The 12,843-nt window shown below is 45.3% G+C and overlaps 1 protein-coding gene across 1 annotated transcript in view; it reads right to left on the bottom strand.

The window, feature by feature from the left end:
• The window catches only part of LOC146182482 (A disintegrin and metalloproteinase with thrombospondin motifs 10-like), a 60,426-nt gene that overhangs the window by 34,674 nt on the left and 12,909 nt on the right, over positions 1 to 12,843 (bottom strand). The window contains exons 6-7 of the mRNA XM_084576005.1: positions 4,113 to 4,257; positions 1,790 to 2,078 (exon numbers count right to left, since the gene is read on the bottom strand). Coding sequence (XP_084432131.1) covers positions 1,790 to 2,078; positions 4,113 to 4,257 — 434 coding nt within the window. The remainder of the gene's footprint in view (positions 1 to 1,789; positions 2,079 to 4,112; positions 4,258 to 12,843) is intronic.

Genomic DNA, 12,843 nt, shown 5'->3' with positions numbered 1-12,843 from the left:
CCTTAGGAATAGGCGCGAATCGTCTTTAACACTACCTTTTCATTGAGCGAACTTTCTTAGACCTTTTTTTGTTTAACTCATTTAAATATCGAGAATTTTTATTAGTGTGACATCAGTACAGATCCCATGCAGACATTAGTTTGTCATACGCAACACAACGTGTTCACTATAGTGCCCCTCTGACATGCTTGGTACCAACTACCCTTCATGGCCTATGCTCTGCTTGCCGCGTAAAAGTTTGTCTGGGTAAAATGAGGTTTTGAAGTTGGCAAGAACAACAAAAACAAAATACCTTCGTGGCCTATGAGGTTGCGTGTCCACCTGGCATACAAAGGACGTTGGTTCGAACCCCAATGGTGACGAATTTATTTAATTGAAAATATTTGATAGCTCTATTTTGAATGTGGGGTGTCTGAAATTTCCGCACGGGGTGGTCGACCAATCAGGATTTTTCCGCACGAATATTGCCGACACACCGGTGCCGACGACTAGTACTACTGCTACGACTCGGACAGCTTTTTGACCGAACGAGCTGTATACACTTCGCTTAACACATGACAAATCAGCAAGTCCTCTTTCACCTAGGTTAATACTGTACGGAAAGGAATGAGTTCACTGTAAAATTAGGTGAAAAATATTTTTGTGTGCGCTTCAAATTTGTTCAGCAGAGTGAATTCCTATCAGCATTTTTCGAATAGATGACATTTATAGAAAAACATTGTGCCAAGTTTATGTGTCCAATGTGGAGACGGCATTAAAATAACCTACGAAACTTCTTTGATGTCTAAAGTTTCCATTCCTCTAAAAGGGGTGTTACGAAGATTATTATTTGCAATTTACGACAGTACTTCATTAAGACTGCAATTTTTCTTTAGTTTTCGATATACTATAGCTTTACGTAGTCTCTTCAGGACATTGTTTCACTGTTGAATTCTTTTTCACGGGCTTGACCAGAGCAATCCCCAGCTCTTAAGATAATTTCGCTCCCTTAAGCATTCTTGTTTTTATTTTATTTATTTTTTTTTATACAGGTACCTGCAGCGCCCAGGGGCATTATAGCAGGGGGGGCAATAACGGTAAAAAAATACCTAAAATGAGCATGTTACAATACTGAAAGTATACAGTAAAGCACATTTGTTTAACAATAAAAAGAACAACACTAAAAATGTGAGTGCGAGAAACAGGTTTAAAAGTGTGGAAAGCTACTACGACAAATTGGACGCCAGGAAAGACAGAAAATGTTTACCTGTTTTACATTGTTCTATGCTCTTAGGAAGACTATTCCAAAGTGAAGAAGTGTGAGGAAAAAAGCAATTACGGAACACATCAGTTCGACATCGCGTTACAAGAACTTTCAGCTTATGGTCGCGGCGTTCAGAGATAAAATGTGGAGGTAGAATGTACAAGCTCTTGTTTATTCCCGTAAGATCAGAGTATATTTGGTAAAAAAGTTCTAATTTTGCGGTTAGTCTCCGGTGAGCCAATGTTTTTCATCTAAGGTTTTCTTTAATTAATGTGATGCTACTACGGAAGTTATAGTTGCCGGAAACAAACCTGGCAGCGCGGTTTTGAATGCGTTCAAGTTTTTCCACAAGGTAAGAGCTTTGAGGGTCCCATGCCGCACAAGCATACTCGAGTATTGGACGGACGTTAGTTACGTATAGCTGTTCTTTTACTTTAGTGGGGGCTTTATAAAAATTTCCGTGTTAGAGTGTTAGCACTGTCCCCAAGGATCATAACGACACCGACCTCTTATGGCTTCCTGTGGAAAGCCGCGAGAAACACGCACCTGGTTCAGGTAGCCCAGGACGAAGTCCATGAGTCGCTGCTCGCTTCCCAGGAAGTGCAGGAAGCTGAGGTAGGCCTTCTCGTCAAGGAACACGGCCAGCTCGAGGAACTTCGCTCTTCGTTCGCCGCCCCTTGTGCCGTGCGCGCCGGCCGGCAGCTCGCGATCGCCGTACGGCTTTGTGGGCCGCCTGCCGAAGCTTGAGCCAAGGCCGGAGCCTGAACCAGCGTTGGTTTTGCGAGAAGCGGACGTTGTTGTTCGCCTTCGGTTACTGTTATTGCTTTGTTTCCGCCTGAAAAGAGATGTAGGGTGTAATCATTTTTATTTAATCATTAATTATTTTTCAGATTCTGCAGCGCCCAGTGAATTAATTGTCTGATAAAAATTAGGAGGGCACTTAAGCTCTGCGGTTAAATGTTTTTGATGCAATAGCGTTTCACAGACAGACGTGCGATGTTTTTTACTTTCCTAATTCTTAAATTTATTCTTTCCCTTGCTTATCATTTAATTTTTAATTTCTTATACAACGATTCTCAGCTTCAGCAAATATTGAATTTACATTCTGAGTGCTTTGACACCTTTAAATGCATTTTCAATTTGATTTAGATAAATAAATAAATTCATAGTTAACTTTCTTAATTAGCGTCATCGAGCAGTGGCTTTTGATTCTGAACATTTTGACATCTTTGGCTCTCTCTTTTACCCATCTGCACTTTCTTCAATTGTTTGACTTATTTAATTGATCAATTATAGACACAATGTTTTTTACTTAGCATCATCAAGCATTGGTGTTTAATTCCGATCATTTTGACAACTTTCAAAACCTATTTTTACCATTTTTTAATTTTTCTAATTCATCAAATTATTACTCTTTTCATTGACTCGTCTTCGCCTATCATACATTAATCAATCATCAATCACTGAAACCACTAATTCGCATGATACCATTTTTTTACGCAGCCTCCAATTATTTTTGACACGTGGTGCCGACTACTACTACGCCGAGGGGTTTTCGACCGAAAGAGCTGTATAACTTGTCGCTTAATATACCCCCTATTTTCCCACCTCGTTTCTGTTCCCTGCGTTATGAAATTTTGTGCGTACAGAAAATTTAGGAAAAATTAAAAAAAGGTAATGGCTATATAATTAACATGGTCTAATTGCTGACACTTCTTCACGCCTGAATCAATAAATCTACACACGCTCAATCAGCCAATGACAATAATGCAGCAAATTAAAAGCGAAATTCAATACCCCTACCTCTTCAATCAGACGTGCACCCACTGAAAATTTTAGCTATTTCGTCCTCTACGTCGTCATTTACAAAACCTTTAAAAACCTAAGGCGTGTGAGAGGGTAGGGGGAGGGGAGTCTTCGTTTCGCCGGCAGAGCTGGCTAGCTTTCGCTAGAATTTAATTGCTGAAGTCATTTATGACGGAACTCAAGTATTATTTCTTTGAAAACGCCTTTCTCGCAGAATTTTGTTTCAAGAATGCATAACTACCAACGGAACCAGGTGGCTACATCACCCAATAGCCCACGTGATCGCACTCTTCACGAGAGAGTCCTGATAACGAGATTTGGCCTTTTCCTTTTCGCCGTGGTGACAACCATGAATTATCCTAGTGAAATACACACTAATCTGTCCAATATGCTTTGCTTCAAGCTAGCCGTGTTTCCATTATCGTTTCAAAGGAAATAACCGTCACTTTTATATCCCCCCCCCCCCTTTGTTTGGAAACAAATGCTCCCTGTGACAATTAAAAGGTCTCGAAATCTCGTCTTCCACGCATTTTACTGAAACCTTCACTTTAAACATCCAAATAAAAGCTCCCAAATCTCGCATCCGGCCGTTGTTATGTTTCAAGAATTTCAAATTAATAAATCTTTCGTGTAGTGGCATCAGTCAGGGAGACTTCTGCGTCCAGTATTGCTTGTGTATAATGACGAAGTACGTTTCCGTCGACGTCCGCTCTGAATTTGTTGAAGGGGAAGATTTAGAGCATTTTATCGGCCTTCTCTGATAAACAATTATTCACCGAAACTGTTCATTACTGTTCCTAATTTAGCCATTCGACGCGAGATGGAGAGATTCAGTGGCTGTATGTGTAATGTCATACTCTAGTCTAAATTACGCCTCGGTATCAACTTCCTGGTTGTCGATATCTTATAATTATTTGCTTGACAATCCTAAAATACTTTTAATCGGAATCGAGATAGGGAGATCCGAGGAATATAATGCGACAAACGAGTCGAAATGTTCTACAGTCATATGAAGCTTCACAGAAGACCCTCCTTCGATGAGTAGTCGTTTCTTTCTACGCACCTGTCCGGGTGTGGGTATCTTTGAGGCCACACTGTGGGCCGCAGGCTGCGACTTCTGGTGCGAGCAGCTGGTCTTGGCGAGCGTCCCTTGGGACTGGATGACGAGTGTGTCCGCTCGTCCCTCAGCCATGTATCAAGCGTCTTTTCTGTGACGAAAAGAGATACAAAGTAAATCAAATGAGAAATCAGACATATGTGCGCTTGCTTGTCTGTTTGTTAACATTTTAGGAATGATATATTTCTATTCGAGGCATCAGGCATTAGTCAAAAGCTAGTGGCACCAGCTGATAAGCACTTCGTGTGACAATGTACGCCCGAAACGTGGGAGATCAGCGAGCGAACGTATGGAAAATGAGGAATACTTTACCTTCCGACAACTACCGAGAAGGACCCCGCTCGCTGTTAAGTTCAAAATAGACTCAATTCACCCGGCTTATCATGCGAGTTTATGTGGTTAATTCAAGTGACACTTATGCCCCTGCTGACAAACCCACCTTAACACGGGTGCAGTCACAGAAACTTCATACCAATCAGGGCCCTGTCATATCACCTGTCAAATGCGCCCTACCAGAGGCATACTCGTAAGGAGGACCAATATATACGCTGCTCAAGTTGCCAGGAGCGAATCAGATATAAAATTCTTTGAAGGCATTTTGATCTCTCTTAAGTACGGTAAGGCGAAAGCCTTACCGGCGACAATTTACTCAACTACAGCTTTTTCCCTAATTTGTTTCTTTTTTGTTGTTTTTTTGCTCCTTTTTCTATCTTCTCTCTTTTTTTTCTATTTCTTCACTTATATTTTTTTTTCTCTTTTGGTTTCTTTTCCTCTTTTTCCTCTTGTACTACTTCTTTGCACTTTTACCCTTTACTCGCTGTTTTTGACACTGTAACGCAGTGACGGAGTCAGGCATTATACCTTTGCAACGTTTTTTCACGTTTTCTGCACAATTTTGACGTATTTTGTGCAATTTAAACGATGTTTTAGCTTGAGCAAAACGCAGCGTGTAAGCGAACGCTTCATTACTAATGGCTACACGTGGTAAAGGTCTTTATTTACAGAGGAAGAAGCCGGCCAAATTGAGCAAGAAGGTCCGGAAGACGTCAGCAAGAAGAATACAGAAGAAGGAACGAAGAAGACGGAAAGCAAGGAGATTCGGAAGACCACAAGAATTAGAAGAGAACAGCAGGGAAATAGAAGACAGGAAGCAAGATGATTTAGAAGACGGCAGAAGGGGAAAAAAAAAGTCGAGACGCATGCGCAGTTGCGGCCTGCGTCCGGTACGGTGACCATAGCTTTAGACGGCGAAGTGAAAGTTTCGGCTTCAACGTTCTGAGCCAATAATGTTAGCCCTGGTTCAACGTGTTCCGGATTTAACGATGTGAAGGCGCTCTTTGGCTCCAGCATTTGCTAACCCCGATGGACCCGTCACGGGCTTCACCCTGGCTGTATTGAGGCGAAACGTGGCGCTATCGCCGCTCATGTATAGCTACCAGATAATGCACCACTGACGTCATTATCTGTCCTTATAGATGGTAACAGTGTGACGTACGGGACAGATTTATAACCCACACACACACACAAAATTCGATATCAAAGACCCAAATTCAAAGATCAGTGCTGTGAAATTACACTAGTCAGGCATGACGCCATAATAATTTCCGCTAAGGCTATAAGCATGGGCGTCATTGTTGCTAAGCAACTAGGCTGAGCCGCAAGATCGTTGACGACAATTCTCTTTCTCGGCATGGGACGAGTGTTCGCTTTAAGAGATTCCTATGAGCGAAAGGCATGAAGCTATTTATAGAGCTCGGTCAGTTGGATGTTGTTCCTCTTCGAAAGGAAGCGCCACAATAACCACCCCAAAAGAAACAAACAGTCCTTTCTTTCGTTTTCCTAAATTTGTTGCTGTCATTTCGCGCTCCCTTGCATAGATAAAAAGGGATATCGTGTGCGTCTTCTCGCAAATATAATTATATATAAAACTAGCCAACTGAAAGTACGCAGGTTTAGTGGCAACTGGCATAGTCTGCGCGTACAGATACCCGGACAAGGCCCCGGACAGCCGCGATATACAAGATATTCTTCACCAAAGCAGGTTCGCATTATTACCCCTGATAGCTATCTACGTATACGTAACTAGCCTCGGCCTCTTGCCAGCTCGGACGTGGCTAGAGACACTGCTGGAAGTCTCCTAACCACAGATGGGTCATTATCGCTCTACGCGCGGCCACAAGTCGCGTATTCACACGGGCCACAGACATGCCTCACACTGCCCGTTTGGCGCTCGCGTGATCCGGCAGTGATGACATCGCGGAGTTTTTCAGAGCGACAAGGTTAAGGCTCTCGATCACTGATCCGGAAAATCGGCGTCGGTGTTGCAGTCAGCGTCGCGAATCAGTAACCAACAGCATATATACCTCTGGCATGATGTATGATTGGCAGATGACATAACCGGGCACTCATTGGTCACCGGTTTGCGTGACGCCACGAGATCTTGACATGGCCGCCATGATTAAGCCAGCAGCAAAGTTCGTGTGCGCGAACGCGGGTCCTCAAGAGGGCGGTGGTCTCAGATGGAAGTCCTTAACGCTATCCTATTATAACCTTAGAAGTGAAGTCTAAGTGACACCCCCCTCCCCTTCCTGCTCCCAATTTATTTTTGGTTCGTACACATAACAGCGACGACTGCACCACAGAAGTCTAGAACGCCGTCCTGATACAGCTACTGTTTTCTATAGTAAGAAAAGCAACAGTAAGCGCACTTTCAAGAGGTCGATATGCTTGGCCAGTTTCGCGGCCCGGTTAGCAGCCTGAGGGCGCGCCTTGGCTGCACGCTGCAAACGAAGCGGTGCGGACACTCTCGCTTGAGTCAGCAGGCTCTCTACTGCCGACATGACAGCTTAATTGGCGTTTCGGACATTCTGAAGGGACTGGGTGCCGGTGAATGGTATTCCTGCGAAGCTCAATTAAGGAGGCCCAAGGACGCTTGCCGCTTGTAATCAATAGCGTACATCACTTCACGTGGACACCTGAAGCAAACGAACCTTAGATAGACGAAAATAAAGATATCGGTGCATTACAACATGCGACGGCAAAACGCTACATATGCTGGAAGTATAATGATTGCATTAAAATTGTTCGATTTATTTTCTTTCTCCAGAGGTGACGTCTACATATCGTTCACCCATCTCGAACTGCAGGGCACTCTGCCTGCGAATTAGAATCGGAACCTAGAGTTACACGGGAAATTGTTTCTTTCATATTTCATAGATACACAGATGCACAAATATGCGTACATGCTATCGGAAGCAAAAGTATAACATCTCATCCAGCCGGACTACCACAAAGGGAAAGGAGCGTACTGACACGGTTTAAGAGGTGGTCCTCTACTAAACTGTCTAAAGGAATGGTATATTGAGGCTACGCTAGACAGAATTAAAAACGAAATGCGTCGGCACGTGCCACTAACTGCGACCTGGCAGTTTGACCTGATGTTGACTTTGTGCATATCGCTTTTGCTTCGAAACTACGCCGACTCACTCCGGTCCTCAAACGGATGCATCTAAAGAATCCGACTGTTTTCTTGCAGTCTGAATGGAGTTGATCAAACTGGCCCAGCAATGCGGGTCGAAGGAGACGAGAGCCTAATTTACTTCGGTGAAACTATAGCAGTCGTCACGTGGGCCGCCTTGGTGATAAATTACCGCTAGCGCCGCTTTTGGTGGAACCGACGCCTACAAAGCAGTCTCTATAGTGACAGCAATGCGCCTTTCAACAGGGCAGCCCATGTCACAGTGTGCAAAAAAAAAAAAAAAAAACAACGTGATGGCGGCTGAACTTGGTTAAATCTGGTAGTGTTTTGCAGAGTTCCGCGTTCCATTTCTTTCGCCGCCAAGCAACCATGCAGCATCGTGAAGCCTACCCGACAGGCACTCCGGCTGCATTGTATTACTTGTCGTAGGGATGGCATGCCGCGCTGTGTGCGAGCTGTAGCGATGGTTACTTATTTCGATTAGGACAGCCAAAAAAGTAACTTTTCGACTGCTCTATTTCACTGGCTTCTTCTCCCCTCTCTTTCCTTCATCTGTCTTATTGGCGTCTTCCGAATCTTCTTTCTCCACTTGACCCTTCTCTTGTCTCTTCCCTTCTTCTTCCTTCCTTCTTCTCTAGCTTGGAGCAACTAGTTGAAATGGTTATGACGCATGCGCAGTTGCGACTAGCCACGCTTACCCGAAATGCGCCGCTGACTAGCATAGTGTAGCTTTAGCTGCAAAAAACGCCTTTGACTGGCTTGACAAGGAGAGCCCCCTGAAAGCCCCAGGGATGCAGTTCACGCTGCAAAAATCGTACTACATCTGACACCAAACCCACTGCACGGAACCGTAGTCAAGGACGGGCTGTCAGAAGGCGCATACTCTACGCACCCAGCAAGGCCAATGTCAGAGCTCCCACAGTTCGGGGAATGCGCCGCGGGCACGCCTCGCTGGCATGTGGCCATCGACGTCGCACTGCGTCGGCCTTTTCGAGGACTGGCATCAAACACCGCAGTGCGTCGCCGGCACGCAACAACCGCAGGCCCATCGAGCCTGATTCAGCCGCTTCAGTGACCACGCGAGCCCGCCGCCGTCGTCCTGTAGTCGCTGGTCCCCTTCGTGCGGGCACGGCGCTGATTCATGGAGGCCTTTGTCCTGGCAGCACTTGCGTGTCTTATTTTTCGAGCAGCAAAGTTGGCTCCGAAGCCCACTCTACGTCTGTCTTTTTCATGCAGCCGCAGGTACAATCAGTAAGGGCAACGTTTTAAACAAAGCACGCCAAAAGCGCAAGGCAGTAAACTGAGTAGAAGACAACGTTTTTGCCTGTGGTGCCATACTCACGCGGTATGTATATAAATTACTGCCGTTGTATAGAAATGCAAAAATATCCCAGCGACCACAGCAACTTTGGACTGACAACTACAACAACAACAAAAGAAAAAACGCGTTACGATCGAGCTAGGTGAAATTTCCAAATCCCGTTGCGGTAGCTATCATAGACAACTCTGTTAACTTCATACATAAAACTTCCTGCAGCTCCTCTATTCTCTTAATACCTTACACCAAGTCTGTTGCAATAAATGAGATCGTTGAGCTTCACTTGATCTCTGTATTCTGGGCTTCTGAGGAATTTCATGCTGTCATTAAGTTACAACTACAGCGCATAGTCACACGAACGGCTTCAGATACAGGCGCAAGCAACGAAGATTTGTGCGACTTCGCACATTCTTCCGACACTTTAGGATTCTATTCAAGACATTGTGGTTTTATCAGGCAACATACGTTGCTGAACTCACTAGAATCAATGGCAGTGTAACCTAAGCCAACAAGTACAAATCGGTTCATTGCATCCAGCTTGGTCTAGTCTGGGTATTTGTGTACAGTTATCGCGGGGTACTGAAGATGCCTCATGCAAGGCACAGGTGCTTCCACTTTCCGCCGCTTGGGATTACCGGAAGTACCACCGCAGTGCCCGCCGTAGTTGCTTCTTCAAGCACTCCCGCTGTTAATCCACTAACAATCAACTGGTGGTGGTCATGGGGTAATAGGCGCGAAATGAACATAATGTTCCCATTCGTCCTGTTCTGCCACTCATACTGAAATAGAATGTACCTAATAAAGCGGAAACTTGGGCGAATGGGGAGAATGTACCGTCTTTGCCAAAAGTAACCAGGCTGCGTGTTCCGCTTCTCAGTCAGATAGAAGAGAGTTCATGCCACTTCTGAAGCTGTACATCAGTGCAAAACAAAGGCGAGCTCCTGTCCTCACTTCTTAGCAAGCTGTGATCCTCTGGAAATCCATGTTGGCTTTAGAATATAAGCAAGCAGCAAACTATGCTGCCCGGTTACTTTTGGCAAAGACGGTACCTACAACCCCTAAATACGTCTAAAAACGGCACCATTCATGCTGTTTTTCTTGTTTAACCACAAACCTCTTCCCTCGCTCCAACGAACCCCCGTCAGAAAGCTGGGATCGAAAGTTACTTCCAAGTCATGCTCCGATCATACACCGTTACATCACATCGGAAGTGGTGGCACCGTTGCGAAGGACGATACTGCGGCGTCACGGAAGAAAACAAAATGGCATCGAGAAAGCAGGAACCAGCGTACGTAGATAGGCGGCCAGAGGAAACATGGCTAACGATGTGAGCGACACGCAGCCGGACGCCGTTATGTGCGCTAAACAACGAGAAAAAAGGCAAGTGCACGCGGGGTGCAACGAGCGTGTAACCACACTACGTCCCGCGGAGACCTCAAAGCGCAACGGGGCGTGAGTCCCGTAGCCACGCGTCACTGGGCCCGAGGGAGAAAGCAGCCGTCATGGCTCCCCCGGTCGGGGCCAATAGGCCGCTGATGTAATTCGCATCCCCTCCCCCCAGCATCGCGCATACAGTGCGGCTCACCCACTTCCAAAGGCCCGAAGGGCGCTAGGAAGTTTTCGTGCCGTAGGAAGGTTTCCGAGGGAAGCACGATAAAATGATTCCCCTTAGGTCGACCTGCATGCTTGAGAACGGTAGCATGCAATGAGACTGACAATGATGTCATGCGTTTTTTTTAGCTGAACTCATGTCGCTATTAAATGCGTGTGATTTGTATTCGGGAGTACAGGGAAAGAGCGAACGATACGTTACACGAAATGCACTTCGCCAATCGCATATAGAACGGTGTGACTACCATCATGAGGGGTCATCAGGTGGGTTATAATGTCAGGCTTGCGGAAGGGCATTAGCCATTGGGGTCACATGGCTGAAGACCTGTGGCATATGTCGGCGGTTGGGGGTTAAATATTTATGTTCGTGCTATCTGTTTCCGTTAACGCTCTTCTACGAATACATAATATCGAGCGAAGTGTTCACCGCCGTGGGAGCGGAACGGGTAAATTAAAGGATATAGGAAGGGCCTCTACCATGCAATGGTGTAGTCACGCCGCTGCTGATGTTTCGGTCCATCCATAATCCCGCTGTGCGATATACCCCAGTAGATATGCGGCGATTCATTTGGCCACAATATATATAGGCATGGCCTTTACGGCGATAGCGTTACTGGGACCCCGCCCAGGAGGCCGTGTAATTCAGGCCTGTTGTATATAGCTGTAGAACTCCGCAAGCTAAGTCTTGCAAGTGAAGCCTAATGTAATTGTCCCAGATATCAGCATGCAAAGCCAAGACAGTAAAGAAAATGAAAAGAGAAGTGACGTGAAAGAAGAAGTGAAAGAAGAAATAAGATAGAATAGATTGTTGACAAGGGCTAGATGGCATAAGTTCATGGTTGAAAAAAAAAGGGGGCACAAAAGACTATCGGACCAGTCTTTTACGTGTGTCGTCGTCCTGTGTCTGTCTTTCTTCTGATACCTATTCTTTTGTGAGCTGTTTTTTTTTTTTTTTTTTTTAAACCTTGAAGAACACAGGAGACAACGCAAGGGAACCTGAAAAGAGAAAGAAGGAAACAGAAGAGAATTCGAGAAGAATAAGTAGGATAAAGACGGCAAAGAAAAATAAAGCCGCGGTGTTTAGCGCCCTGAAGCGGAGCATGAAATCCGAGTGACGCTGTAATGGAGGTCCTCGGCATCATTTAGCCCCCTCTGTTGTTCTTTAACTTAGTCCTCTAACGCGCACGGAACTTGGTCAACGAAGAAGGGAGAGAAAACGGAGCGACATCCGGCTCTGGACGGAAGTTTCAGCGGCAAATGGTGGGACACACCCATATATCATTTAGTAAACAACATCAGGCTCTCGAAGAAAGCTTTAACTTTACTGCCGATGCAGCCTAGTGGTTCGGGGGCTCAACTACTGTGCCGGAGGACCCGTGTTCGATCCCGGCTGCAAAGGCTTCGTTCCAATGTAGCGAAACGGAAGGCGCTCTTCTAGTGTGCAATGTCAGTGCATGGTAAAGAAACCGAGGTGGTTAATTATCAGAAGAGTCCCACAATGGCGTCCCCCCCTGACCTGACACAGGAGGAGCATCACTTCTGATCACCGATATTCGATGTTAACGGAGTGAGAGTCTAAACATTTTCATTGCGAAGACAACATATTAAACACCGTTTGTACGCGTATTCTCGTTTCAGTACCAGCTGTTAGTGGTCTCTATAAGTACTACAAACAAGTTCTATGGTAGTGTATCTATATTATTTGATACCCTGAAACTCCGGGAGGGCATTACATAGAGGGCGAGAGGTGCTGGCTGAACAGGAAATCAAATATAGCTACAAAATGGTTAGACCAGAACACAAAACAAGACGATAACGCCATTCAGTTCATATAAAAACAAAAAGACAGAGTACGAGCATACAAACACTAAATATTCAGCAACGCTTAAAAGTATCTGGTGAGGACACATAATTTTTTTTTTCGAATGTAGTCATTTATGTTGTCTGTTTCTTTTTGTTGTTTACGTACAGGCGCATTACCTCTTAAATACTCTGCTGTACCCGAGACTCTTCTTTTTACCTCTTAAATACTCTGCTGTACCCGAGACTCTTCTTTTGTTATGTTAGTTCAAAGTCGAGGGGATCAGCCGAAGGTTGAAGGTTGGGCAGACGTTTTTAGAACGCAGTTCTAAGCCCTTTCGTGTGTGAGCGACATCGGCCTCGGTGGCGTAATCGGCGGAGGGAGCGAGGAGCACAGTGGAGGATGAAGGAGAGCGAGTGCTGAGGGCCACGGAGGATGCAATCACGCGATATGCAAGACAGCGAAAAAA

The sequence above is a fragment of the Amblyomma maculatum genome, chromosome 8 (assembly GCF_055883805.1).
Source record: "Amblyomma maculatum isolate TAMU_Amacu chromosome 8, ASM5588380v1, whole genome shotgun sequence".
Classification (NCBI taxonomy): Eukaryota; Metazoa; Arthropoda; class Arachnida; order Ixodida; family Ixodidae; genus Amblyomma; species Amblyomma maculatum.
The sequence above is the reverse complement of the archived record's forward strand: the minus strand, read 5'-3'. Positions and strand labels throughout refer to the sequence as shown.